Source organism: Lycium ferocissimum, chromosome 6 (assembly GCF_029784015.1).
Source record: "Lycium ferocissimum isolate CSIRO_LF1 chromosome 6, AGI_CSIRO_Lferr_CH_V1, whole genome shotgun sequence".
NCBI lineage: Eukaryota > Viridiplantae > Streptophyta > Magnoliopsida > Solanales > Solanaceae > Lycium > Lycium ferocissimum.
This window is the reverse complement of record NC_081347.1, coordinates 63281109-63306863: the sequence shown is the minus strand read 5'-3', so window position 1 is coordinate 63306863 and position 25755 is coordinate 63281109. Positions and strand designations below refer to the sequence as shown.

Below are 25755 nucleotides of genomic sequence, written 5' to 3'. Positions count from 1 at the left end.
ATGATTATAGCCAATGCAGAAGTTTAGTAGAAACTATAGGATGCTAATAAACCCATTTTATACCTGAAGAAAGATTCTGCTAGACTATTTCTGGTAGTGTCGTCTTCTTCCTTTTGGACGAACAACTGCTGTAATTTGATCCGAAATCATGTTAAATCTTATATATATAATGCATATATACAATAGTTGTTATATGGAATGTAGCAGCTGCCAATGCCTAAAAAAATCGGAACATCGAGGAGAATTTATATCTGAAATTTGAAGCAATTTCGTTGAGATTTGACATGATTTTGGATTGATTTTATAGCAACTCTCAAGGTTGAAGAAGATGGTTGTTCAAATTTTGGATTACTGCAATCGAGCTCTATTTCACGTGGGTGATATCTCAAAAGAACAGGAATGTGGAGGGGAGCTCATATATGAAATTTGAAGCAGTTTAGTTAAAATTTGGCATGATTTCGGATCAATTACAACAGTTGTTTATCCAAAAAGAAAAAGGCGACACTCTAGAAATAGTCTAGCAGAATCTTTATCAGGTCTAAAATAGGTTTATTAGCATCATATAGTTTCTACTAAGCTTCTGCATTGACTCTCTCTCTCTCTCTCTCTCTCTCTCTCTCTATATATATATATATATATATATATATATATATAAAGCGAGAACTAAAAGGGTCACATTTTAGCCACTAAGAAGCGACTACGGTTATTAGAAGTTACTACAATTTTTGTAAGCAACCTACGATTTAGATGAAATTATCTTGAAAATTGATGAATTAATTCTTGAAACTTATCGTTGTTAGCATTTAAATGAATATTAACAAAATGATAACATCATTATTGATATAAATAATAATATCATTGACATACAAGTCGTTCTCTATTAATCTAAACATTAAAAGTTGGTCGCATAATTATTTCAACTATTGCAATAAAGACAAGAACAATTCACATTGATTACGTGTAATTATGTCATCAATTTCAATATAGATCATATGTAGTATAGTAGCCATTTGCAACATGGCTAAGAAAAATATGTGATGTTCACATATAGTTATGTCATCAATTCCAAGTTGTTACACATAGCTATGATCATCATAACTTTTTCTTCAACACATTATTAACATTACTCATTAATAATCATTATTTTAGATTATTATAGTGTTGTTTCACTAATTTCATGGTAATAACGTATTGTTTAGTTACAAATATAAGTTTTACAATCTAAACTTAGTTCACTTCTTATTAAAAAAAATCATTTCTAGCTGCAAAAACAAGTGTTAGGTTGTAGATTCTAATAACATGTAGTTGACTTATTAGCAGAGCATGCAAGTGTGGTAACATAGTTCTTTTGAGGACCCCACTCTCTTGTCCCAAAGCACCTCATTTACTAGTTTCAACTACTACCAATCTCCAATTCTTGAGAAGGCCAAAAGGTATTGCTAGGATGTGATGGGTAATGGCCTCTTTGTGGTAAAGACATGAGGCAGACTAAGCAGTACAAGAACATTCATGAAGGCATAATTAGTAGTGAATGTATTTTTGTTGTTGGTCTATGCATAAACGTTACCCTTTTATTTTGCTTTTCATGAATGTCTTCTGCTAATAATAGTTCAATGGTCTATGCATAGACATTGTCTCATCTATAGTTTAGTTATAAATCTGAAGTATTCATCTTTAACCTCAAGCTCAAATCTGAAATATTCATCCTTTACCTCAAGCTCAAATCTGAAATTTTATGTAAAATCACCTTTAATCTTCTCCAAAATTGCTTAAATTTGAGATTGAGACTCCTCAAAAGATCCCCAACAAAACCCAATAACACCTACTTAAAATTAGTCACTCCTTCATAAAACCAATTTTTCAAGTTTGAAGATCAAGCTTCAAAAATGGCTATCCTAAAGCTCAAATATGAAATTTAATCCAAAATCACCTTAAATCTTCTTGAAACTCATTAAAATTTGAGATTTAAACTCATCAAAAGATCCCAACAAAAAATCCAACAACACCCCCTAAAAATGAATCACTCTTTCGAAAACTCATTTTTTCAAGCTTGAAGCTCAGAGCTCCAACAACAGCTGTCAATGAAGTATATTTCAGAGGTAGGAGGAAAAAATGTAGGAATGAATTGAGAGAGGGGAATATAATTTTTTTTTTTTTATAAGGCAAAAGATATATTTTTAGATTTTTATTTTGGTTTATTTTATTATTTCTTACTTTGGATCAAAAGTGTATTTTTTAAAACTTGGAGGCTGATATGAAAGCTTCGAATAGTTACAATTTTATTTTTATTTATTTTTAAATCATTGGACGAAAATGTATTTTTAAAACTTAAGGGTTTGTTTTGATGATCAGCTAATTTATCTCCACTTAATTAGCACTAATCCTAAAAAAAGTCTTGCCACCTACTAAATAAAACTTGGGGTCCAGATTTCTAAAAAAAACTTCTTTGAACCTGGCAAGTAAGACAACAATTGGACAATTGGTAAGAAGTTTCATGGGATAATCCCATGTCAAAAGCAACATGTGAAATTACAAAAAATATAAAGTGAAAGGACAAAATAAGTTGACGAAAACGAAGACTAGTAGCAAAGTAAGAGGAGAAAACAAATCATTCAAGAAAGAAAATAGAAAAAGGGGAGTCCTTTGCACCCTAGCACCTTTTTTTAAGAGAGGTCCAAAGGTTCAATTGCAAAGACTTTTCAACTTTGAAAGGACGACTCACCTTCTCAGGTCTACTCTTTTTGGATTTTCTTATAAGATTTTATTGTTATATATATTACCTCTAAGGAGTTTCATCCAGGACTCCTGAACCGCAGCATATCCAGTTAGTAATTCCCCTCAAAGCCTTCTTCCGAACTTGTCAACAACAATATTCTCTGAAGGCTCCTTCACCCTGTACAATTTTAATTAAGGTACATGTGTCTCATTCTGCTCTCTATTATGAACTGGTCACTTTTTAGTTCTGCATTTCTTATGTATTACTTTTACATGATTTTGAAAACTTTTATGTTTGTGTGCTCGTAGCTTAATTAGCTCTTTCCTTTCATAGTTTAACTAGTTTTCTATAGACCTGCCTGACGAACTGAGATTGTTCCGGACTTTCTCAAACTCCGGTTAGATGCATAGTCTAGCGATAAAGAGAATTTAAAGTTTAAAAGTTTCTACAACGATCTTAAGTTAATATGCAGTAGTGTTAACCTAATACACAGTTAAATTATTATTGCAGATGTTAGTAGTTTTTAATACATATGGGGAATTTGAACAAAAATTACTGAATTCACGTGAATTCCTAAACAATACTAACTTCTCCCTCACTGGCGAGACATCAATATGTAGAATTTTCATTGCCACAAATGAAAAAGAAAATTAAGAGAAAAAAAGAGGTTAAGAAAGACAGAGGGAGCACTTACTAATGAGAGGATACATAGAGAAATGAGAGGTTAAGGGGAGTTCAGATAAGGGGGAAGAAGAAGGCTGGAGCTAAACGATATTTTCACTGTTTTCAATTGACATGATATAATTATATAGGACAAAACTTTAATGAAAAAAAAGCAAAACTTTCGAAACTATCATAAAAGATTATCGAAATTTGTTATCATGAAGAACTTGTCATTAAGGATAAAATAAAAAATTGAAGTTATATTATTTACAAGTTTAGAAAACTACCATTTTTGAAACAAACTAACAAAAATGCCTGCTACCACGCAAACTGAAATACTACATCCATAACAAATGCACACCTATTAACATGGGCGTAGCTAGCACACTGCTAGAAAAAAATGTTTTTCCCATTGATATTTGGTGGGAAATTTATGCTATAAAATATGATTTTTTCACCTTATTTTCACCGAAACAGTTCACTAGAAAAACGCATGGTGAGAAATAAATTTCCATTGAAATGTTGGAAAACTTCATACTTTTGCCGTGTGAAAATACTATTATTTAAGTTTTTCCAACTGACAATTAGTGGGAAATTGGTGGGAAAATAGATATTTTTTAGTCGTGGCATAAGAAATACATGTTCTCACGAATTCAATAATTTTGGTCCAAGTCATGTATATTTTGAGAAATTCACTGATTATATACATATAATAAAATTAAATTTTAAATAGCAAAAACTAAGGACCCGTTTGCTATGAGAATTGTTCGCTTTTTTCGATTTTTTTTCCATTTTATTTGAAAATCTGTGTTTGGCCATGAAAATTTCAAATATAACTTTTATATGTGAAATTTGAAAAACATCTAAAATTTTATTTTCACTTTTTTACTTCAAATAACCAAATATTCTTTTGCAAAAACTGTAACCAATAATTATGTAAGAAGTTGACACAAATATCATAGGACGGAGGAGAAGGAAATATCCTCCTTTCTCTTGTTAGATGAAGGGATACCTTATCAGGTATCATCTTCTTCAAAGAAGAGATGGCAGGGAAGATATTAGCATATTGATGGTGTTAAAAAAGATTCAACTTTATCCTCTGAAGAGGTGAATAGGAATTGATGAGGCAGAAAGAAAGACCAGAAATGAAACAAGATTTGCACATCTTATTTGTATTTTTTCTTATGAATAATTCAACAAAAATAGATTTTTATTGTCTTGCAAAAAAATAAATTATTAAAAATAAGAAGATAGAGTGCAAGTCACGAAAGAAAGTGCATGTCATGAGTGTAAAATGCAAAGACCTCGAAAACACATTATACACGGGTGTTTTGGTCCTTGACCTGGCTTTTCCATGTTGGTGGGGCCTGATGTGCTGACAAGCGCTGTAGAATGTTGACTTGTCAACCCATTATAGCAGTAGATGAGCTGGTCCGCGTTGCAAGACAGTTGAATTGTTGGGTTCTTAACTTATATTTTTCCGTTCCAAAAATATTATTTTAGTTTGATTTAATCTAGAATTTTAAAAAATAATTTTTTTTTGAAATGTGTGATTCAAGATAAGCTTTAAATATTTGTATGATTATGAATCATCTCAAAGTTAAATTGTTTATAAATATAGAAAGGTGTCAATCTTTTGGGAATAGATAAAAACGGAAAGGAATACAATCTTTTTGAAACGGAGAGAGTAATAATCACATGTATTTTCTAAAATAATCAATGGTCCAGATTAAAAAAATTAAAATCAATGGTCCAGATTTGTATGCTGAATACAACCATTTTAGCCTGGTCAACAATAATCAACGGTCTTCGCGTGTCCATTTGGGATCTGGCTCCTCTATGGTAGAAAATCTCTCCGGTTCCTCCGGGGTTATCCTAAATGAGTTCCACATGTTTTTTAGTGGTTTTATGGACTCGATTCATTTTGGTAACTCAATATTTTTTCCGTTTTATAAGTGATGTTTTTAGTTGGAACACATCTTTTAAACAAGCAACTCATTCTTCGAAAATAAGATGTACTCTTATTAACTTACATTTCATAAATATTTTGAAAAAAGTGTAATTCTTTAGCAGTAGTTTCTTGGTTATGTAAAGCTCCCTTCATTAAAAGAATGGTAAAATTGGAATAACATCATTAATCCCTTATTAATTATGTAAAAACATCACTTATTTTGAAGGAAAAATAGAAAGATAAAAACACCATTTATTTTGAAATGAAGAAACTAATAGTACCTGGTATTAACTAAAGTTACCAACAATTCTCTGCCCTCTCTCTTCGCTTACCTTTCACTAGGAAACCCGGATTGCATAGGAAAACAGAGCAAGTAGATGCAATATTTACTCGTACAAACCAAATAATTGGAACAAATAGGGAGGATATCAAAAGAAAAATGTTGAAACAGAGTGCGTAGTCTCAATTGAAAAATATAATTACAAAAACAACAAGAGAAAACAAAATCCCAAATGAATTAATTTTTTTTTTTTTTTTGGTATTTTTTTCCCATTCTACACATTATTTTTGCAATTTTTTTAATTACACTGAGGGGATAGGGGAAGGGGAAATGGGGAAGGAGATTACACATAGGGGGTAGGGGAAGGGGAAATGGGGAAGGAGATTACTATGTGGAGATTCGAACCCTCACCAACAAGGTGAAAGTTCAGATTGACAACCAATTGAGCTACTAAGATCCCTACTATGAAATTATATAGAGATTACGATGCATGAATTATTTATGGATGTTTGTGTAGAAATTATTATATATTATTAGTTTTTAAAGTAAAATAATTTCTTCCTATAAAATATTATAAAATAATTTCTTCCAATAAAATATTTGTTTTAAAATAAGATCCTCCCCAAAAAAGGTTTTTTTGTTTGTTTGTTTTTCAGCTAGTGTCCGGTTTCGTATTGGAGTCCGACTAAATTCGAAATATGCATTGTTTGGCCCATTTCTTGAGGCGGTGCTCGGAATAATTTTTTTATAAGGATGGAGAGATTCTAATCATCCCACCACAACCCATGTTGGTCCTCCCCAAAGAGTTACGTATAGATGAATATGATACTTTCTTTCGAAAAGAAAAGATTTAAGTATGAAGTGATAGAGGGTACAATTATCATTGTAGTATTTTTATTCATCTTCAATCCCGTATAAAATAATACATGAATTGACTCATAACTTAACCGTGTTTTATTTAATTATAAACTGATAATCAAACACCATACTTGATGTGTTAAATTTTATAGAAAAACAACCAGAAAGTTACTTATCAAATATAGTATATTAACTATGCTAGTTTTAGTACATAAGTAATTCCCTTCCTAACCAAATGACACCTAATGTATTTATATTAAATCAATAGTGTATGTGTGTATGTACTTACTTCATTTCAATTTGTGTATCTTATATTCCTTTTTAATCAGTTTAAAAGATATATTTATCTATATTTGATAACCTCTTAATTTCACCATTTCAATTTATCCTTAATGACTTTTTCTTGTAGAAACGACATGACAAATTATCAATACTGCAAAGAATGACAAAACGACTGGTTGCCTTGGCTAAAGTTAAATTTGCAGTTGCGTGCTAACATACATGAGGTCGTCAGAATCCGTTCGTGCATTTCTAATGAAGGTAAATAATGCTTTTATATCTTTAACATTACTGCTATATTAGTTATACTCTTGTTATTCCATACTGAGATATAAATTTTAAATTGTGTGATGTGCGTACAAAATGTTTTTCTTATTTAGTGATTCATTTTTCAGCATTCGGTTATTTTGAATTCTTCGTTGAAAGAATTATTTTCATCACCTATACGAGTGAGGTTTGCTCTAGTGCAGGAACACCTCCGCTGCGAAATAATAGGTCAAAGGTTCGAGTCATGTAAAAAATAACGGCACCACTATGATTCTTGTTGATGGGGGAGGAAGGAAAACAACTTTCTAAATCAAAGGTAATTTAAAATCAATTGCCCACATTTCTGAAATGCTTTTCATCAAATTTTGATGCTTTCTTCATTTCATTTTATATGTCCCAGTTTGACAGTACATGATAGTTTAAGAAAATTAAAAAAGATTTTTCAATTACATAATCTTAAATTAAAGATGTGTATAATATAGCTAAAATGTCCTTAAATCTTGTGATTTAAACATGTCATGTGGGATATTAGAGTTAAAAAACTATTAAATATAAAAAGTGATACTCCCTCCGTCCCAATTAATGTGACACCATTTGATTAGGCACGAAGATTAAGAAAGAAATGAAGACTTTTGAAATTTGTAGTTCAAAACAATCCTTAGATATTTGTGTGGCTGTAAATCATCTTAAAAGTTAAATTGTTTCTAAATATAGAAATGTGACATTTGTTTTGAAAAACTAAAAAGAAAAGTGTGTCACATAAATTGAAACAGATAAATATTTTTTAAACCGATTAGAAAAAGTAAAATATGTAAAACTGAAACAGAGGGAGTACATAAGGCTAATGGAAAGGAAAACCTACGATAGCGAGTTAAAATAACACCATGAGAATATTCCTCCTTGTCTGAAAGAAAAAAACAATGTTCAAATCCAAGCTTACAACAACAACAACATATTCCTACTTTGCAGTTAGGGAGGTTGTTTTCGATAGACCCTCAGCTCAAGGAAAAATAATTCAAAGCAGTTCGGAAAAGGAAGTAATGGAAATGAAGAAAGCTCACATCAAAGCTTGAAGGGCTTCAAATTTAAGGTCCATGGTCCCTATAACTATGAGGAGAGTATTTTAACTCAAAATTCTGAATTTACTCTAGCAGTAATCTCCAAATAAAATATTTACATGAATCTATAAACTGCACAGCGTGTAAAGTACTCATTCACAAGTGGGCTTTGACGAGTAGATATTCAAGCAAAATATTGTGCAATGTATTCTGATGCACACTTCCCTGCCCAATCAAAGAGGCATGTAGCAGCACCAATTAAAAAGCATACAACCCATATCTTCCAGTTCAGTCGCAAAGTGTCACTAAATAGAGGTGCTGCCTGACCACATGCCAACTGCAAAAGAATAAGAACTCCAAATGCTGCCCAAAGCAAATAATTACAACAACCAATGAAGATGTTCTTCTTCTCCGGCTCTCGGGCGCATAAAATGCTGAAAAATTGGCAGAAAGCAAGCCCGTTGAATATTATGGATTTACAAACCTGTTGATTACTGATTCCATGGATGTTTCTTCCTTTGCATAGAAGGGCCACAAATATGACAATCTGGTAAGTAACTTGAATTATAACATTCCTCCACATGGCCTTCGTTATTAGGGGTTTGCTACATGTTTTGATGTCAGAGAGACGACGTCGTTCATCCTCCAGTTTTTTTGAGGATTGTCCTGAGAACAATGCTAGGCCTCCAGGAAACGTAATAAGAAAGTTGAGCCAGATTAATTGAAGAGCCGTTAATGGAGCATCTCCCATAATCATTACTGTTATCAAGTTTATTACCCAACTAGCAAGAGTCAGAATGAGCTCTATTTGGATAAATTTCCTCACATTCCCACTAATAAATCTTCCAAGCTTCAACATACCTATCACGTAATCGAAACTCCAAGTATCTATGTACATGCCAAAGTCTGCCTTTTGGATTACTAGACCATCAAACGTGCGTTCTCCAAGCATTAGAACCACTTCCCCTTTTAGCTTCAAGCATTTTACGAGAAGAAGCTTGTGAGGAAGGGAGGCATTTCCCACAATGCAGATTCTATCTATTTTCTCCATCTTGTCCGCATCGGTGAGTTCATGAAAATCCTCACCATTAACCACCAGAGCATCGTCCGAGTCAGTGTTATTAATCAATCCAACTTCACGGATGATGTTTTTAAATTCATCAGCATCATCTTCGGAGACGAATATTGTCTTCACTTCACCTTCTGTGAGAGTTTTAACAGCAATATCTCTGATAATTTCCTGATGATTTTGCTGTGTTAACCAACCATTCTTTACAGAACAAACAATAGTAACCGATGCCTCTAACTTGAGAAGCAATGCTGTATCAATTTTGGAATAGTCCTTGTAGGATACTATCTTTCGTTTCCAACAGACGATTGCTCTAGAAACAACAAGAGATAATCCTTCCGTCATCCCCACCAATGAGACACACAGCAGGGTTCTTAATTTGGAATCTCTAGAAACTTTTGTGATGGAATTTACTATCTGACTAAATTTGGCTGGTTCTTTCTCAATTTCTAGTTCGTATTCATGCTCTTCATCTGTTTGCCGTAATTTAAAGCGCACGAACAAAACCACAAAGCTTAGAATGCTAATGACAAGCCCAGCTACATTAATTTTAATGCGCAACTTCTCAAAACAAGCATCAAAACCGAAACCTGTATGTGAAGTACTTTTGGTAATTGCTTGTCTCATTCTTTCAGTCCACTGATCTGCCTCATCACCAACACATGATGTCGCTATCATCTTAGCGTCACCCTTAATCACTTTGGAACCAAGTGATAAAAAAGGGTTCTGTTCATTGATACACAGCTCCACATCATCGTCGTCATCATCATCTCGTACCTCTAAAGCTTCCCCACAATTAGAAACAAATATCCCATTTGCAGGGACTAAGTCTCCACTTCTTAAAAAAATTATATCACCATAAACAAGATCAGAGAATGGAACCACATCCTCAACTCCTCCTCTAATAACACGGACCTTCTTTGTCTCCCGATGCATCTTCACTTTTCGCTCCTCCATCTTCTTCATCAATATTTTGTCTTCCCAATATATCCGCCCAAACTTAAGCATAATAAGTCCAAGTACGGACATAAGTAGAATCAGATTGTCAAGCCAACAATTCTGTATCCCCTCTTCGTCAATTCCAAAGGCACAGGAAAGTATTGTAGCCACTGCAAGCAAGGAAATAGTCCAGCCTTTGACTGCCTCAAACAACAAGTAGAAGAACATGAATACAACAGGTACACATGTCTGAGGAAACTTGATCATTGCGTCGCGCAGGCGAATATCTTCAGTGGCACCAGCAATTCCATTTTCCAGGTGACTATCCAATGCTTCAGCAAATCCAATGACTCCTCCGAAGTCATAAAGTTCATCCCAGTTCTTCTCTTGGACAATACGGTTAATGTAGTTCCTTTGGAGAACTTGCATCTCACCACAACTTTCGTCATCCGGAGGCTCAAGTTCTGCATCATCATCAGTAATTGGTCCACTTTCTAAATCCTGTCGAAACACCAGAGTAATTGATCAGTTAGTTACTTCACCACTGGAGAAAATTAGCAAAGAAAGATATATTTTTTTAAAGTGGTGGCTACAGATAAGCATGAGTTCTGTAGATATTTGACAGGCATGAAGCCTGTCCATAATTCTTCTACTTGAAGATCCATTTGGCCCCTTGGATGGAGGGGAGATATAGCCTAATTTTATTTTATTTAGGTTTTGATTCCTATTTGAAATTCGTTTTGGCTTTAAGAGAAGAGCCATTTATTATCTATAAAGAGAGTAACCTTTGAGAATTATTTCATGGTCATTGGTATCAGTTTTAAAAGACTTTAGCACATAAGATAGGTGTTAAGATATGAAATAGAACTCTGAAAGGGTAATTTTGTAATTTCATACAGTAAGTTAGTTAGCTATAACTAATTGTCCTAGAGTTAGTTAGATTAGGAGTTAAGTGTAGCTAGTTATCAACAAACTATCAAATTATATAAGGCCTTATGTTTGAATGGGATTAATTACAATTACAATATATGAAAAAGCAAGGCGAGAGATCTACTATTTCTGAAGAGGATGCATTTGTCCACTTTTGCTGCTCATAAACTTGAGTCTTTGACCGATGAAAGTGGAGATTTTGAGCACCACAAGTCGGTGGATATATAAGACAATGAGGTCAAGGCAATGGTCGTAATAAATGAGATACATATTAGATCATTGTGGTAACAGTGAAAGACACTTCATGCTTAAAAAACTAGCAATAACAAGTCTTCCTGCTAAAGCAATTGATGAGCTTGAAATACAAGGAGGTGGCAGTCCTATTATTGATCATATAAATAATTTTTAAGGTGTTACTCACCAGAATGAGTGTTAATTTTGATGATGAGATACAAGGACTTTGGCTTCTTAATACTCTACGGATTTTTTGAGAAACTTCATGTTTCTTTGAGAAATTCAGCTCCCTACAGTAAGGTAACCATGTAATATGCAAAGAGCGGTGTGTTGAATAAAAAAGTAAGGAGAAAATTTCGAGGTTCGTCCTCACAGTCAGATGTTCTATTTTTAGAAGACTGAGGGAGAGATAAAACAAAAGGTCCAAGAAATAGAGGTAAAAGCATAAGCAAATAAAAGTCCAGGTAACTGAAATATTTGAGCAATCATTGTGGCAAGAAGACATAACAAATAATGTTACACAAGCTTAAGCAAGAAATTAGAGAAGAAAAGAGAACTGAAAATAATGGAAACAATGTCATTGCTGTAATTTGAGATGACCTTTTCTTTGTCTGTGATGGACATTCTATAAATTTGATATCTAAAGAGACCTATTGAATAGTGGATTCTGGAGCTATATCTCATATCACGTCTAAGAAATACTCTTTTTCATTTTATGTTCCTAATGATTTTGGAGTGTAAGTGATGAACGATGTTGGTGAGGTTAAAGTGATTGATGTTGGTACAATTTTTGTCTTGCTTTTTCATATGTTGTGATTATTCCTATTTCAAAAAAGGGGCCAAATATACCCCTTGTTATACTTTCGATTCAAATATACCCTTTGCTGCTATACTTTCGGTGAAAATATGCCCTCATCTGTTAAGACTGTCCAAGGTGAACACCAGGTTTGATGTGGCAATGACAACTCGGTGAGTTGGATACCATGTGGCATGACACCTTATCACGTCAACCCATTTAGCCTCCTCTTCCCGCCACCTGTCTCCCCCGCTTGCGCCGACAGTGGTAGCGGCGGGGATGATTCATATTCACTCAGCTGTTTTTGCCCTTCCGACGATCTTTCCCTCCGTTCCGTTGGATTGTAACGTCGTGGTGATGGACTTCAAAGCCCTGCTTGGGGAGCTCTGGTGAACCATCATCAACTCTCTGATTGTCACAGTGCACTTTGAAGTGGTTGTCCAATCAATAGGGAATTAAAATGCTTCTCGCAAGATTCCTCACTTCCAGGTCCACTTCTCTGAGTGTTTCCTCTTTAATTCCTATATTTTCTCATTCAATTTCATCACTACCATGTTCTAAACCACCTGTAGAAATTCGCCACTAATTTTGACGAAACTCATGTCCTAAATCAACTTTCCGACCTTTTATCCATCTGTTAATCAGTGACAAGTTAGGGTTTTGGATGAGCTTTCAACTCCCGGAGAGTTGATTATGGTTCACTAGAGCTCTCTAAGCAGGTCTTTGAAGTCCGCCACCACAGCGTTACAATCCAAAGGAACGGAGGGAAAGATTGTCGGAAGGGGAAAACGGTTGAGTGACATTCCATCGTCATTGCTGCTACCTCTGTTGCCGCAAGTAGAGTAGGCAGGTGGCAGGAAAGAGAGGGATATATGAGTTGACGTGGTGAGGTGGCATGCCACGTGGTTTTCACCTCACCGAGTTGTCAGTACCACACTAGACCTTGTGTCCACCTTAGACAATTTTAACGGAGAAGGTGTATATTTGGACCGAAAGTATAACGACAAAGGTATATTTGAATCGAAAGTATAACGAGGGGTATATCTGGCTCCTTTCCGATAGTACATGGTATATATGGCCCTTTTCCGTTCCTATTTTAAACATATCTTACTGCTCATATTTGTGAAGAAGATGCATTAGCCATTTTTCGCTGCTCCTCATAATAAATCGAGTATATGATTGATGAAAATTGGGTTTTGAGCACCAACAAGTATGTGCATGTATAAGACAATAGGAGATAATTTTTGTAACTATATTATAAATGAGATACATGCTAGATCATAGTGGAAAAAGTTGAAGACACTTTATGCTGAAAAAACTAGCAATAAAAAGTCTTCCTGCTAAAGCAATTGATGACCTTTAAATACAAGGGGGTGGCAGTCCTATTCTTGATCATATAAGTAATTTTCAAGGTTTCATTAAATTGTTGGGTAGAATGGGTGTTAATTTTGATGATAAGATACATAGACTTTGACTTCTTAATGCTATGCTAGATTCTTTGAGAAACTCTTCATGCTTCTTTGAGAAATTCCTATTGATAAGGTAACCGTGGAGTATATCGAGAGTGGTATGTTGAATATGAAAGCAAGGAGAAAATCTCAATGTTCGTCCTCACAGTCAGATGTTTTATTTATAGCCAGAAAGAGAGATAAAATAAAAGGTCCGAGGAATGGAGGTCAAAGCATAAGCAAGTCAAGGTTTAGGTAACAATTACATGGAAATGAAAGAATCCGGAGTGATTAATGAAGAAAATTCTGCAGAATCAAAGGTGGCCCAAGTTTATTGGTGCAATGATTGTGGCAAGAAAATACATACTAGAATATGCTTCAATAAGCTTAAGCAAGACACTAGAGAAGGAAAGAGAGATGTTCTTCTCTTTGCCTGTGATGAAAATGCCATCAATTTGGTATCCCAAAAGATTAGTTGGATAGTAGATTCTGGAGCTGCATCTCATATCACGTCCTTTGAAGTGTAAATGATGAACAATGCTGGTGAGGTTAAAGTGATTAATGTTGGCACAATTTATTTAAAGACTAATAAGGGTTCGACGTTAGTTGCTCAAAACGTTAAACATATATATATATATATATATTTTTTTTTTAAAAAAAAAAATTTGATCTTGTTGGAAAACTATATGTTGAAGGTTATTATAATGCCTTCTTTAATGACCAATGGAAGCTCACCAACGACTCGTTAGTTGTGATTTGAGGAAGCTTATGCATCAATTTGTCTCTTGCCGTTGCTAATTGGATGGTGATATTCCTGACAAAGTTTGATTTGCCAAGAATGTTTCTAATGATCACTTAAAAGTTATTGGGTGTGAAGCTTGTGTGCATGTTCCTAAAGATGCTCCAGAAACATCTAGTAGAAGTTCTACTAGGGAAAACAAAAATCAACACATTATTTTCCTAATGAGTATGTATATTTTTTTAGTTGACGTGACGAACTTGAAAATAGAGCTGTCAAAATCGACTTGGCCCATGAAGTTGGCCAAACCCTATCCATTAACTGGGGTTGGGCTAAGTTTTTTTTGCAGCCCATTTAGAAGTGGGCAATTCGCAGAATTGCCCTTCGTTTGGGGTGGTCTTTAAATTTTGCCCCTCATATTTGAAATCTTTAAATTTTGCCCTTCGCATAAACCCATAGGTTCCGGTTCGAACCCACGCGCGAGTCAAAATTTTAAAAAAAAATTCGCAAGGCAAGTTCAAATTTCGCTATGCCCCGACGGCATACACTTGTGAAGGAATTACCAAAGTTATCTGGGACCGGCATACTTATGCCTTATGGGCGGACTTGGCATAAGTATGCGGTCCGCATAACTTTGATAATTCATTTAAAAGTTTATCTTAGGATCCGGCATAAAAGTTTGTCCATTAAAAGTATGCCCCAACGGCGTAACTTTGTGAAGGAATTACCAAAGTTATGCGGACCGGCATACTTATGCCTTATGGGCGGACTTGGCATAAGTATCGGTCCGCATAACTTTGATAATTCCTTCACAAAGTTATGCGGTCCGGCATAAAAGTTTGCCCATTAAAAGTATGCCCCCCACCGGCATAACTTTGTGAAGGAATTATCAAAGTTATGCGGACCCGCATACTTATGCCAAGTCCGCCCATAAGGCATGGTATCTTGTCCGGCATAAAATGTGTAATTCCTTAACAAGTGTATCTTTGTTGGCGGCATAGCGAAATTTAAAGCCGCCTTGCGAATTTTTTTTAAAATTTCGATTTGCGCGTGAGTTCGAACCTGGGACCTATGGGTGTTAGCCGAAGGGCAAAATTTAAACATTTCAAATATGAGGGGCAAAATTTAAAGACCACCCCAAAAGAAGGGCACTCCGCGCAAAAAAATGTTTAGAAGTGAGGTTCAAAAGCCCGGCATCACTTTGCCCATAAGCATCAAAGGCCCTCAGAGGCTAGGCCGAGACAACACGTGAGGTTTGGATTTAATTAATTTATTAATTAAAATGTCCGAAATAATTAAACAACGGGGCAAAGCTTTAGTGCAACCAAACACAACTCCTTTTTCAACTCCAACTCTAAAATTCTAAATAAAGTGAAAAATATTTGGTTTTCATGGCCAAACGCCTACTAAGTGTATACATTACAATGATCCATTAGGAATATATCATAATAACACCTATAGTATTACATCTTATCAAAAGAGGACACAACCTTGCTTTCTCCGATTAAAATATCTTCAAGTCAAAATTGCAAGTAGAAACATAAACTCTCCTTACAACTAACCGGAATAAGAATTGCGACTAGAGTCAAGACATACACTACAAAAGTAGCATTTTCACACCATATTCTCTGTGAGATTCGACCTCAACCTCGTTGGGTTACTATATTTGACAGCGTCCACTTACGCCATTTGTTAGGTGTACTTTAAGCATGTCAATATTAACTATTATGTTATACACCTGTTATTAAAATGAAGACCTGTAATGGCTGGTGATTTTGTAGTAACTATCTTGCTTACTGCTTAGTAATATATATTTTTCGAGTATATATACATGTGAGGTGACTGAAGTTTTTGCATTGATGCATATGTTATGCAATGTTGTGGATGCAAATGAAGATCATTGTCACATTTTTTCTGTTATTATGTTTCAATCTATTTTTAAATTTTATTGAAAGGCCAATCCGTCCTAGCTCCTGGCCCACTTAGAGCTGGATTGGGCTGCTATTTTAAAGACCCTTCAGTAAAAAGGGCCACCCCTCCTAGCCCATTGGCCTGCTGGGGCTGGGTTGGGTTTGGACAGCCCGTTTTGACAGCTCTACCTAAAAGTTATGATGATGGAATGTAAGATACTCACCGAGACCAGTGGATAAACGCCATGATCCGGAGGTAAGGTGGCAGTGGGGTGGGTGGATAGTACTGTAGTGGGTTGGGGATGCGTTGGTGTGATTTTATTGATTCGGAAAATATTTTCTATCAAATTTTTAAGAAATTTTTTTTCTCCTATTTTGAGGAAAATATTTTTTCATAGAAAAATACTTTTCAAGATATTTAGTGCAACCAAATAAGAGAAAATAGGAAAATATTTTATGTCATACTAAACACACCCCTTGTTCCTCTGGCCCAGAAATCTCTATGTGAACCGAGCTTTTTCAAATTGCGCTTCTTGCTTGGTTCACCGTCGGATCGAGTTGATTTTTGACTTGAGAGTCCTCAACATCTGATTCTTTGGATTTGAAAGGTGGAGATGGTTTGGAGGCGCGAATCCTCAAATTTCAGCCATGAATAGCAGGTCCGTTTTTATGTTATTTCTCTCTTTTATTCAATTAGGAAAACATTTGGGGAGGCTTGCATCTTCAAACATTTGCGTTTGGTACGACAGGAAATGTTTTCCTATTTTCTCTTATTTGGTTACACTAAATATCTTGGGAAATATTTTTCTATGCAAGATGTTTTCCTCAAAATAGGAGAAATATTTTTCCATAAGAATTTGAGGGAAAACATTTTCCAAATTAATAAAAACACCAATGCATTCCCAACCCGCCCCTCAAACCCTACACTCCAAATCTACCCACCACCACGTCCACCCCCGCACACCCTATCACCACCCTAACCCACGCACACCCCACCACCACCCCTACCCCACCCCAAAAACCACACCCCCAACCACCAACCCCCCTCACTCCACCCTAAATCCTCCACCCCACCACCCCACCACCTTTCACCCACACCACCACTCAAAAACCACACCACCAACCCACACCCCACCTTCAGCCACCACCCGCCCCACTTTCCCCACACACCTCCACGACCCACCCACCCTACCATCCACTACATTTTCTATTTTTTTGATAATTTTTTCTTACCCCCAACTACTTTCCACCCTAGAAGTTGCACTCTGAATTCAAAATCTTTACACTGGTGTTGCTTTGAACATATGTAAATGCTCTTAAAATGACATTTTTCAACTTACGTACCAAACATAAGAAAATGAGTTGGGAAAGTACTTATTTTCTGAGAAAATTTTTTTCTTGGAAAACATTTTCCGTCATACCAAACACACCTTTAACGAACGAATGAATTTTCAAAGTAAGAGTGACATGCCTCTCTGCCTAGAGGTAAGGTGAGGTTAGTGGTTTAAGATTTTGTCCAGAAAAAAGATTTAGTGAAATATAGTAACAAAGAAATTTCCATAATAGGAAGCAATTAATTCTATGATCCCTGATGTATCTGGCAAAATCAGGACTTATGAAATCCTTTCTTTGGTGAAAAAGAAAACCCAACAGGTTTGGAAAGGGGGTTTAACCCCAACACGTGTAGCTAACAATATAGAGTTTTTTATATCTTGCGAGGTAAGGGTTTTCGTGAAACATACCTGCCCATATAAGTAGTATTGCATATATAGTTCGATAACTAATCGGATAACACAAAAGAATATCGTGGAATTGGAGGACAATCATTGTGTACGCTTTAGGAGGTATTTTGATTTATGATATATGAAACTCGAAACATGTATCGCCTGTGTAAGCTTGTCTTGGATTGCTTCCACGTATTTAGCATGTTATTTTCATCAGTAACATAGTGTTTGTTATCTGAAAATGTGTTGAAGATATCAAATGTTCGTTGCTCAGTATCTTGGCTACTCAAGAAATTTGAATAGTTGCTCTTTGAATCTAGAGTGAATTTTAGAGTAAAGGCAAATAAGGCTGTAGGAAGATACTTGTTTCTTTAAACGGGTTCAAGCTAAATTAAAGGAAGGATGAAAATAAGAGACCTGCCCTTATTAATTGCGGTCACTGGCTCACTGCTCGAACAAGCCCATGTTAACCATAACAGGCACCAACAGTTCGTAAGAAAATTTAAATTGTAGTCATAGTGTATTTGGTGTCAGAGCCAGAATTTCTAGTAACGGAATTCAAAGCATATATAAATGAACACTCGAAGAAGTCAATAACATTCAATATCTATTACACGCATGCATAAATATTATACATGCAGCGTAATTTCCGACCATGTGTATATTTATGCACCAGTCTATGGGACTGAGAAAATAGCTACTTGCCTGGACATAGCTGGTCGTAGAAGGTCGTCTGGTAGCTAATTTGGCCACGACAATGAAACGAACAAGTGCAAGGATCCTCACCCAGGACTGTCTCGGATTTCTAGCTTTATCTCCTGCAATGATCGAAACAATTGGTCAATAACTCATGAAAGTATGATTAAATATATTTAGCAGGGATAGGACACAGAATTAAATATGTTTAGCTACCGATTGGATACTGTGGCGTCATAGTCAGAATTTTCACTAAAAGAAATCAAAATATAAGGAAGTGAATATACGAGAAATCGGGAGGATTCAAAATATAGTATCGGGGGCTGAGAGTGGCAGACCAAGAATTTTTGTGCAAACGTATTCAGACACACTACGATAACTATTAGTGGGAGTGATAATAAACGCGCGCAAGGGAACTGGTGTAGCAATCTGAGTTTATTACTCTATAAACTAAAATAAATCTCAAGAGATAACTAAAATGAACGTAATAATAAAAGATAATGACCTTCAAACTAAACAACATTTGCAATATAACATAAACAAAACAATTAATTTTTAAATTTGTCTACAAAATTTGTTTCATGTATGCCTATTGCCTGCATAAAAGATAATTTGTCAATTGTTATTGCTAATGAAAATGAGTCTTACTTTCCTTTTTAGAGCCCGTTTGGATTGGCTTATAGCTTAAAGCTATTTGCAGCTTATAAGCTGAAAAAAATAAGTTGGGGTAGTCCAACTTATTTTTTTTGGCTTATAAGCTGTTTTCAAGCTTTATAATCCTTTTAGATAAACTAAGTTAAATGGGTCCAATTATTTTTTTTGAGCTTATTTTAAGACAAAATGACTTTTAAAATTTAGTTTTAAACACTCAAAAAAGCTAAAAACAGCTTATAAGCCAACTTATAAGCCAATCCAAACGGGCTCTCATGGTAAAAGTCAACCAAGGGACTAGGTTATGAAACAATATTTTGAAAGGCAGTTTTGCAATGGTGCTTAAGATCTGATTCGGGCGTTAGACCTATAAATGAATCCGCTTTAACTAGGGGTGTACATGGACTAGGTTGGTTCGTATTTTTCAAATACCAAACCAAACCAATTGCATTGGGTTTTTAAATTTATAAATCAAACCAAACCAACAAAAGTCAGGTTTTTCAAGTTTGGGTTTTCTCGATTTTTTCGGGTTGCTTGGGTTGTTTCGGTAAAATCTTCATACTAAACATATAACTTGTACTTCAAATATTTTTTTAGTTACAGTAAGATATGGCTATCTAATTAAGATACGTTTTAAGAAAATAACACAAAATGTGAGATGAGAGATGAAATTGTCCTAAAATATTCTACAAAAAAAATAAAATGAAATCGCATAAAATAAAATGATCATAATCTAAAAGTACTAAGTCATGCTATAATAAATCCTGCTAATTTATAAGGCATATAGAAAATGATCATAATCTAAAAATATTAAGTCATGTTAAAATAAGTAAGGCTAATACTTATTAATTACAAGGCTAAATATTAAAGAAAAAAATAAAATTAAGTTATATATTTTCACTATCTAAATCATAAAACTAAATAATATATATTCAAAATTATTGTCATTCCTAGTGTTAGAATTGAATTTCGTTTGTTAGCATTAGTATTGATTTGACTTTTTGTTGGGTTTTATCTGAGTTACTAACGTCTATGGGCTATAAAACTTATTGACCATTCAAAGTTCTAAGTCCAAGCTTGAAATAATATGTTAAAAGACAAAAAAAACTATGAAAAAGTTTAAGAAATATTTATAAATAACATTATAAATAGATTTTTTTTATGTATGAAATATTTATTAAACTTTGTATGTAATGTCGGATTGGTTTGGTTCGGTTTGGTTTGACTTTTTTTTTTAGTTAAAACCAATCCAAACCAATGGTGGTCGGGTTTTTCTTTTTAAAACCAAATGAAGTCAAATCAAAACACTAGTCAGATTTTTTTTTCGGTTTGATTCGGATTGTCAGTTTGGTGCGGTTCCCTAGCTTCAATCACTGCGCCACACCAAGCGGATTCAAATTTCTCTCTTTTTAATATTACTTATTCTTTTCTAACAGTACTTCTCATTATAAAATTATAAATTATTTCGGTGAAGCGGATTCAACCGAACCCACTTGAACTCACCTGGGTCTACCCCTGGTAGAGTTAGCATACGGTTTACGGGTTCAGCCGAATTCAATAACTTTGATTTAAATTTTGTATTTCTCTTAATAATTTCATTGAATATGTATAAATTACTCCCTCTGTTTCAATTTAAGTGTCTTACTTTCCTTTTAGTCTGTCCCAAAAAGAGTGTCTCTTTCTATATTTAGTAAGTTGACAATTTAAACATTCTATGTGGCAAGTTTATAACCACAAGATTCAAAGAACATTTTAGTACATTACACACATCTTTAATTTAGGACCACAAAATTCAAAAATCTTTCTTTGTTTTTTTAATCTGTGGTTAGTTAAACTAAAACACTTAAAATGGGACGGAGAAAGTATTTATCTGGAACTAGTTTAAAAGCACTAAAATTTTAAATCTATAAGTTTCAAATCCTAGTTCCACCTCTATATAGTGTATATGGATAATTCTTTTTACCTATCTACAAGCAGTCATGCACGTTCATTGAACTCGCAGTCAGGTTTTTCTTGATTTACATGTCTCTATAAAGTGTGTGTTTCTTCTTCCTTGGCATGCATTCAATTAATACTTAATAATCAATATATTATTCGAGCACGTGTTTTTTTTTTTTTTTAATATTCTAACCCTACCTAAACTCATGTCATCTGATTAGTAAATGCTAGTTGGATCCAGAGGCGGAACCAAGATTCGAAGCTTATAGATTGGGTGTTCTAATTCTTTAAAGTTATTGGGTTCTAAATTATTAATTTATACGTATTCGATAAAAAATTTAATACAAATATATGGTTCGGACAAAAGCTACTGGGTTCGGCACGAAGGGCTAGCTCCGCCCCACTTGGACGTGTTATTCTCGAAACGTCAGCCAACTTTCAGCTTTGTTTAAAAAACGTCTGATTCTTAACTGTTTTTTAGGATCTTCATGGTGGAAGTTGAACAAAGATGTAGGAATCTCGAAGGGAATAAGGGCTCAAGGTTTTTTGAAATTTTTATAAAAAATGTAATAGCAGAATTTAGGGTATGGGTATGTGTGGTATGAAGGAAAAACATAAGTTGTTTTCTAACTTATTTTCTGGTGTTTGATAAGAAGTAGAAAATATAGTCTCAAAAGAATTTATACAAAATCGAGACAAACGCTATGGAGATGAGAGTGAGTGTAAGAGTATATGGGTGGTGGAGGCAGGGGCGTATGTAGGCTTAAAGGTGGGGGTTCAATTGAACCCCTAACTCTAGACGCGGAACATAAATTTATGAGTAAAAAATTATTAAAATTGTAATAAATAATAAATATGAACCCATAACTTTTAAAATACAATGGGTTCAACTAAAAATCTTAAAAGGTTAACCCTTAAAGTTTAAATCTTGGATCCGCCTCTGGGTGGAGGTGGGGGCTACTGGGGATTGGGGGGGGGGGGGGAGGGTTGGGGTGGTATTGGGAAGGAAGACAATATCCTTATTTTTAAGAAACTTATTTTCCTAGAGACAATATTTCTTAAAAATTTTGGCCAACCAAACATGAAAAAATTGGATAACTTTCTTTGGCCCTCATTTTTCTATTTTAGAAGAAAAACACTTATTTCGTCTTTATTCATTTTTCTCTTTATAAAATTTCGTCGATCTTTCCTTTCATCTAGGACTTGTAAAAATATCCTCTGATTTTTATTCTAATTCCTCCCTGTTTTTATCCAATCGGTTTTTCTGAAACTGAAAAATGAAAGGGTTTCAGATTGTAATTTTATACCCTCTATATTTATATAAATGCTGATACTTTTCTCAATTAAGAGCTCGTTTGAGTTAGTTGATTAAAAGTAGCGACAAGCATCAAGTGCTCAAAAATACTTTTAGATGCTGAAACTAATTTTATAAATAAAATGTTCTGAAACTAATAATAAATAGTTAATATATTTGGTAAAAGATGTTGATAAGCACTTTTTTTTTAAAATTTAAAATGATTGATATGTCCTCAAAGCTATTTTCAAAAAATATAAATTTGAACGTATGCTTACATAAAAAGGACGAATGGCGGAATATAACAGAATTAAAAGTTACTATGTGAATGAAGAGTATTTTGGAATTAAATTCAAAAGATATTAGGGATAAAATCGTAAAAGATTTGGTTAATACAAAAGTGCCTATAATTAAGCTATCATAAGTCGAGAGTGACCAACTCATGCCTTGTGGCTGATTTTAGCTTATAAACACTTATGATATTTATCAAACACATACATATAAAAAAAAAAACTTATACCGAGTAATAAGATAGTTTGATCCGCTGATAAACTTATAAAATGAGATCATTCCGAACATCCTCTTACCCTTTTACCTTTTTTCCTTTTTATGGTTTAACCTCAAAAAAGGGAGGGAAAAAAAGAAAAATATATGCACGCCCTTATGAGAAGTTGAATGGATTATTGTGCATGTTAAATATATCGCAATCCTAGGTAGCTTCCTCACAAACTAAAGGAGAAAAATATATGCAGTACGCGTTTTTTATAGAATTTTAGAATGGTTTTGACAAAGTCAAAAATGATGCGCTCGTTTAGCTACTTTTTTTTTTTTTTTTTTTAAGTTTTTTCTATTTAAGAAAACATATATAGTTGTCACGCTAAAAACTTACTTGTCTGGGATGTTTCACCAAAATCATAGAACGTACGCGTGTGTATCAATATATAATAACATCAATTAACCATGGTTGGTAAATGTATATATTTACTATATTAAATTACTTAACTACAGTAAATTACACTAGCTAGTGTGGTGTAAACGCTCGGTGTGGGTAAGTTTCACCTAGTTATTGTCACCATTAATGATTTAAGTTATAAATATTGATAGTACGTGTAAGTAATTTTTTGATATTATCAGTGAATTTTAACCAATGATTATATGTTAGTTATTATTTTTTTAATCAAAATACCAATTAATATATCTTAAGAAATTTATAAGCAATTACTTAATAAGCGATGTTTAAACATTTTATATAGAGTCAGTACGAGAACTTAAACTCTGTGTTTTATTAGTATCGAGTTTAAGTTACATGCACCATCAATGTAAGAAACTTTTATACTATCGGATCACCTTTATCTGTTCTAGCTGGTAATTTGTCTTATTTTCGAAAATACAAATTCACATTTTAAAGAGACTTATTTGTAGATATTCTTTTAGAGTGACCTGATAATGTACAAAATTTCTTACATTTACATATTGATACTTAAACCCTAAAGTATCTATACCATTTGGTTACTTGTTAAGTAATTATAGGTAAATTTCTTGATAAAATATTAGTGATTGGTAATTAAAATAGAATGGGGTTTTCAGATTATGTAAGCTGGGTCGATCCATTTTAACCTAGTCTATTTAGTAAGTATTAATCTCCCAATCTGTTTTAATTTTGGCCCGTAAACTTACGGACGGATTAAATCATGATCACCTATTTTCTCTGTAATTTATTTTTAACCTGCCCAAATTAAATCCGATCACCCATTTACCACAACGCAAACTCCATGTAAGTACGTATTAGTAACAAAATAATGAAATATTAAACACATGGTGTTTAATTTCAAGAAAATTTCCGGTCAACTTCTTGTTCTCACCTGCTTGCTGGTCAGAATGGTTCACAAAAGGTCTGGTAATTTGTTCTTGAAGGTCCATGTCATTGTCCAACATCAAATCAACTGCTGCAGTTTCCTGTTCACCCAGAAGAATCAACAATTAGAAAATAAACTGACAAGAGGTGGGGTTTTAGAGTAAAGTTTCAGTCTCCTGGTTAGATTAGATGCCGATTCATGATTTAAGTTTTATGAATTCAATCTTGAACGTTGGTACTTGATGATATACAATAAGAACATATTACAAAAGTAGAGATGGCTTGGTTTCCCGATCCTCCTACACAAACTGAGGATGGAACAAACTTCATCCTATACATGAGAGTAGTAGGTGAGAGTTGAGTTCTAAAGAAAATTCTAGATTGGAAAATGTTAAACATATATACAAGTACTCCGCTCTATCTACTGTACAATCCTCAAGGGACATCAAAATGATAGTACAAACTTAATAGTTGTCTCTCCGAACTGATGAATGAATTATTACTGCAACAACAACAACAACATCCTCGGTAATATTCTCACAAGTGTGGTTTGGAGAGGGTGGGTGTATACTCAGGCCTTACCCCTACCTTGCTGGGATAGAAAAACTGTATGTTATTTGTAAAACTAATATTTGTAAATCCTATTTGTATCGAAAGTATTTAGTTCACATGCACCCCTGCTATTGATTACTATTAGGGTGGAATGGGTTTAACGATCAACTGATTCAGTGGCGGAGGTTCGGATTTTCATCCAGGGGGTTCAAAAATTCTAAAAGGTATAAATACACGAAGAAGTCAGGGGGTTCAACATCTACTATATATACATAACAAAATAATTTTAACTTTGAAAATACACTGTAATTTTTTACCGAGGGGGTTCGGATGAACCCCCTGGAGCCTATGTGGCTCCGCCCCTGAACTGATTGATGACACTTTATTATTACGTACTGTGCAGAAGTGCAGAATATATACGTACCTCGAATGGAGATCGGCCAGTGGCACGTAGGATTCCGGTTGCTTGGATAAGCAAACGCAACCTACTCCATTTCGATGTCGGAATTGCTAAAACTTTCACAAGAGAATTGCAGCTTTCCATACTGATTTTTACGGAACTGCTGAAGTAGCAGCATGTATTTATTAAAAGATATATACATTGGACATCCCTCTATATATACGCCTTGATCTTATACGTACTCTTTCTTTTTAAAATTAAACACTTGAAACTTTTTTGAAAATTGTACGCTTAACCTCCTTCATATAGTAAAAATTCTATGGACGTGAGCAAATTTTAATTTGAATATATAATAGTAGTTCCTTTGGAAAGTTTTATCTGCATTTTTTGTCTTAAAATTGAGAAACGCGTTTTTCGGGGTAGCGTTTACATAACGAACAGCACGCGTTTTTTTTTTGTTTTTTTTTTTGGGGTTAACATATTCCTAAGATTTATTTCTTAATGTCAG

General features: G+C 34.2%; 1 protein-coding gene and 1 long non-coding RNA gene across 3 annotated transcripts; one reads left to right on the top strand and one right to left on the bottom strand.

Moving 5' to 3' along the window:
* The first annotated feature begins 2802 nt into the window (after positions 1-2802).
* On the top strand, positions 2803-14364 carry LOC132059991 (uncharacterized). Of its 2 annotated transcripts, none has more exons than XR_009415847.1 (4): positions 2803-2912; positions 6878-7008; positions 7218-7330; positions 8006-14364. It is a non-coding gene; the product is annotated as an uncharacterized LOC132059991 (long non-coding RNA). The 2 variants fall into 2 exon arrangements; XR_009415846.1 differs by having other exon boundaries at positions 7984-14364.
* Positions 14365-18461: 4097 nt separating this feature from the next.
* On the bottom strand, positions 18462-25541 carry LOC132061520 (uncharacterized). The gene is made up of 3 exons (XM_059454320.1): positions 25272-25541; positions 24303-24396; positions 18462-18679 (listed from the first exon to the last, which is right to left on the bottom strand). The coding sequence occupies exons 1-3, from the start codon at positions 25389-25391 to the stop codon at positions 18462-18464; spliced, it is 432 nt and encodes a 143-aa protein (XP_059310303.1). The 5' UTR covers positions 25392-25541.
* Positions 25542-25755: the final 214 nt, after the last annotated feature.

What these genes read in the sequence shown, in the direction of transcription:
- LOC132061520 (XM_059454320.1), bottom strand. Translation starts at nt 25,391, where the DNA reads ATGGAAAGCTGCAATTCTCTTGTGAAAGTTTTAGCAATTCCGACATCG. An exon ending in CTGGCCGATCTCCATTCGAG is followed by an intron (nt 24,397 to 25,271) that starts GTACGTATATAT and finishes CTGGGTGAACAG; the next exon opens with GAAACTGCAGCAGTTGATTT. An exon ending in CCATTCTGACCAGCAAGCAG is followed by an intron (nt 18,680 to 24,302) that starts GTGAGAACAAGA and finishes CGATCATTGCAG; the next exon opens with GAGATAAAGCTAGAAATCCG.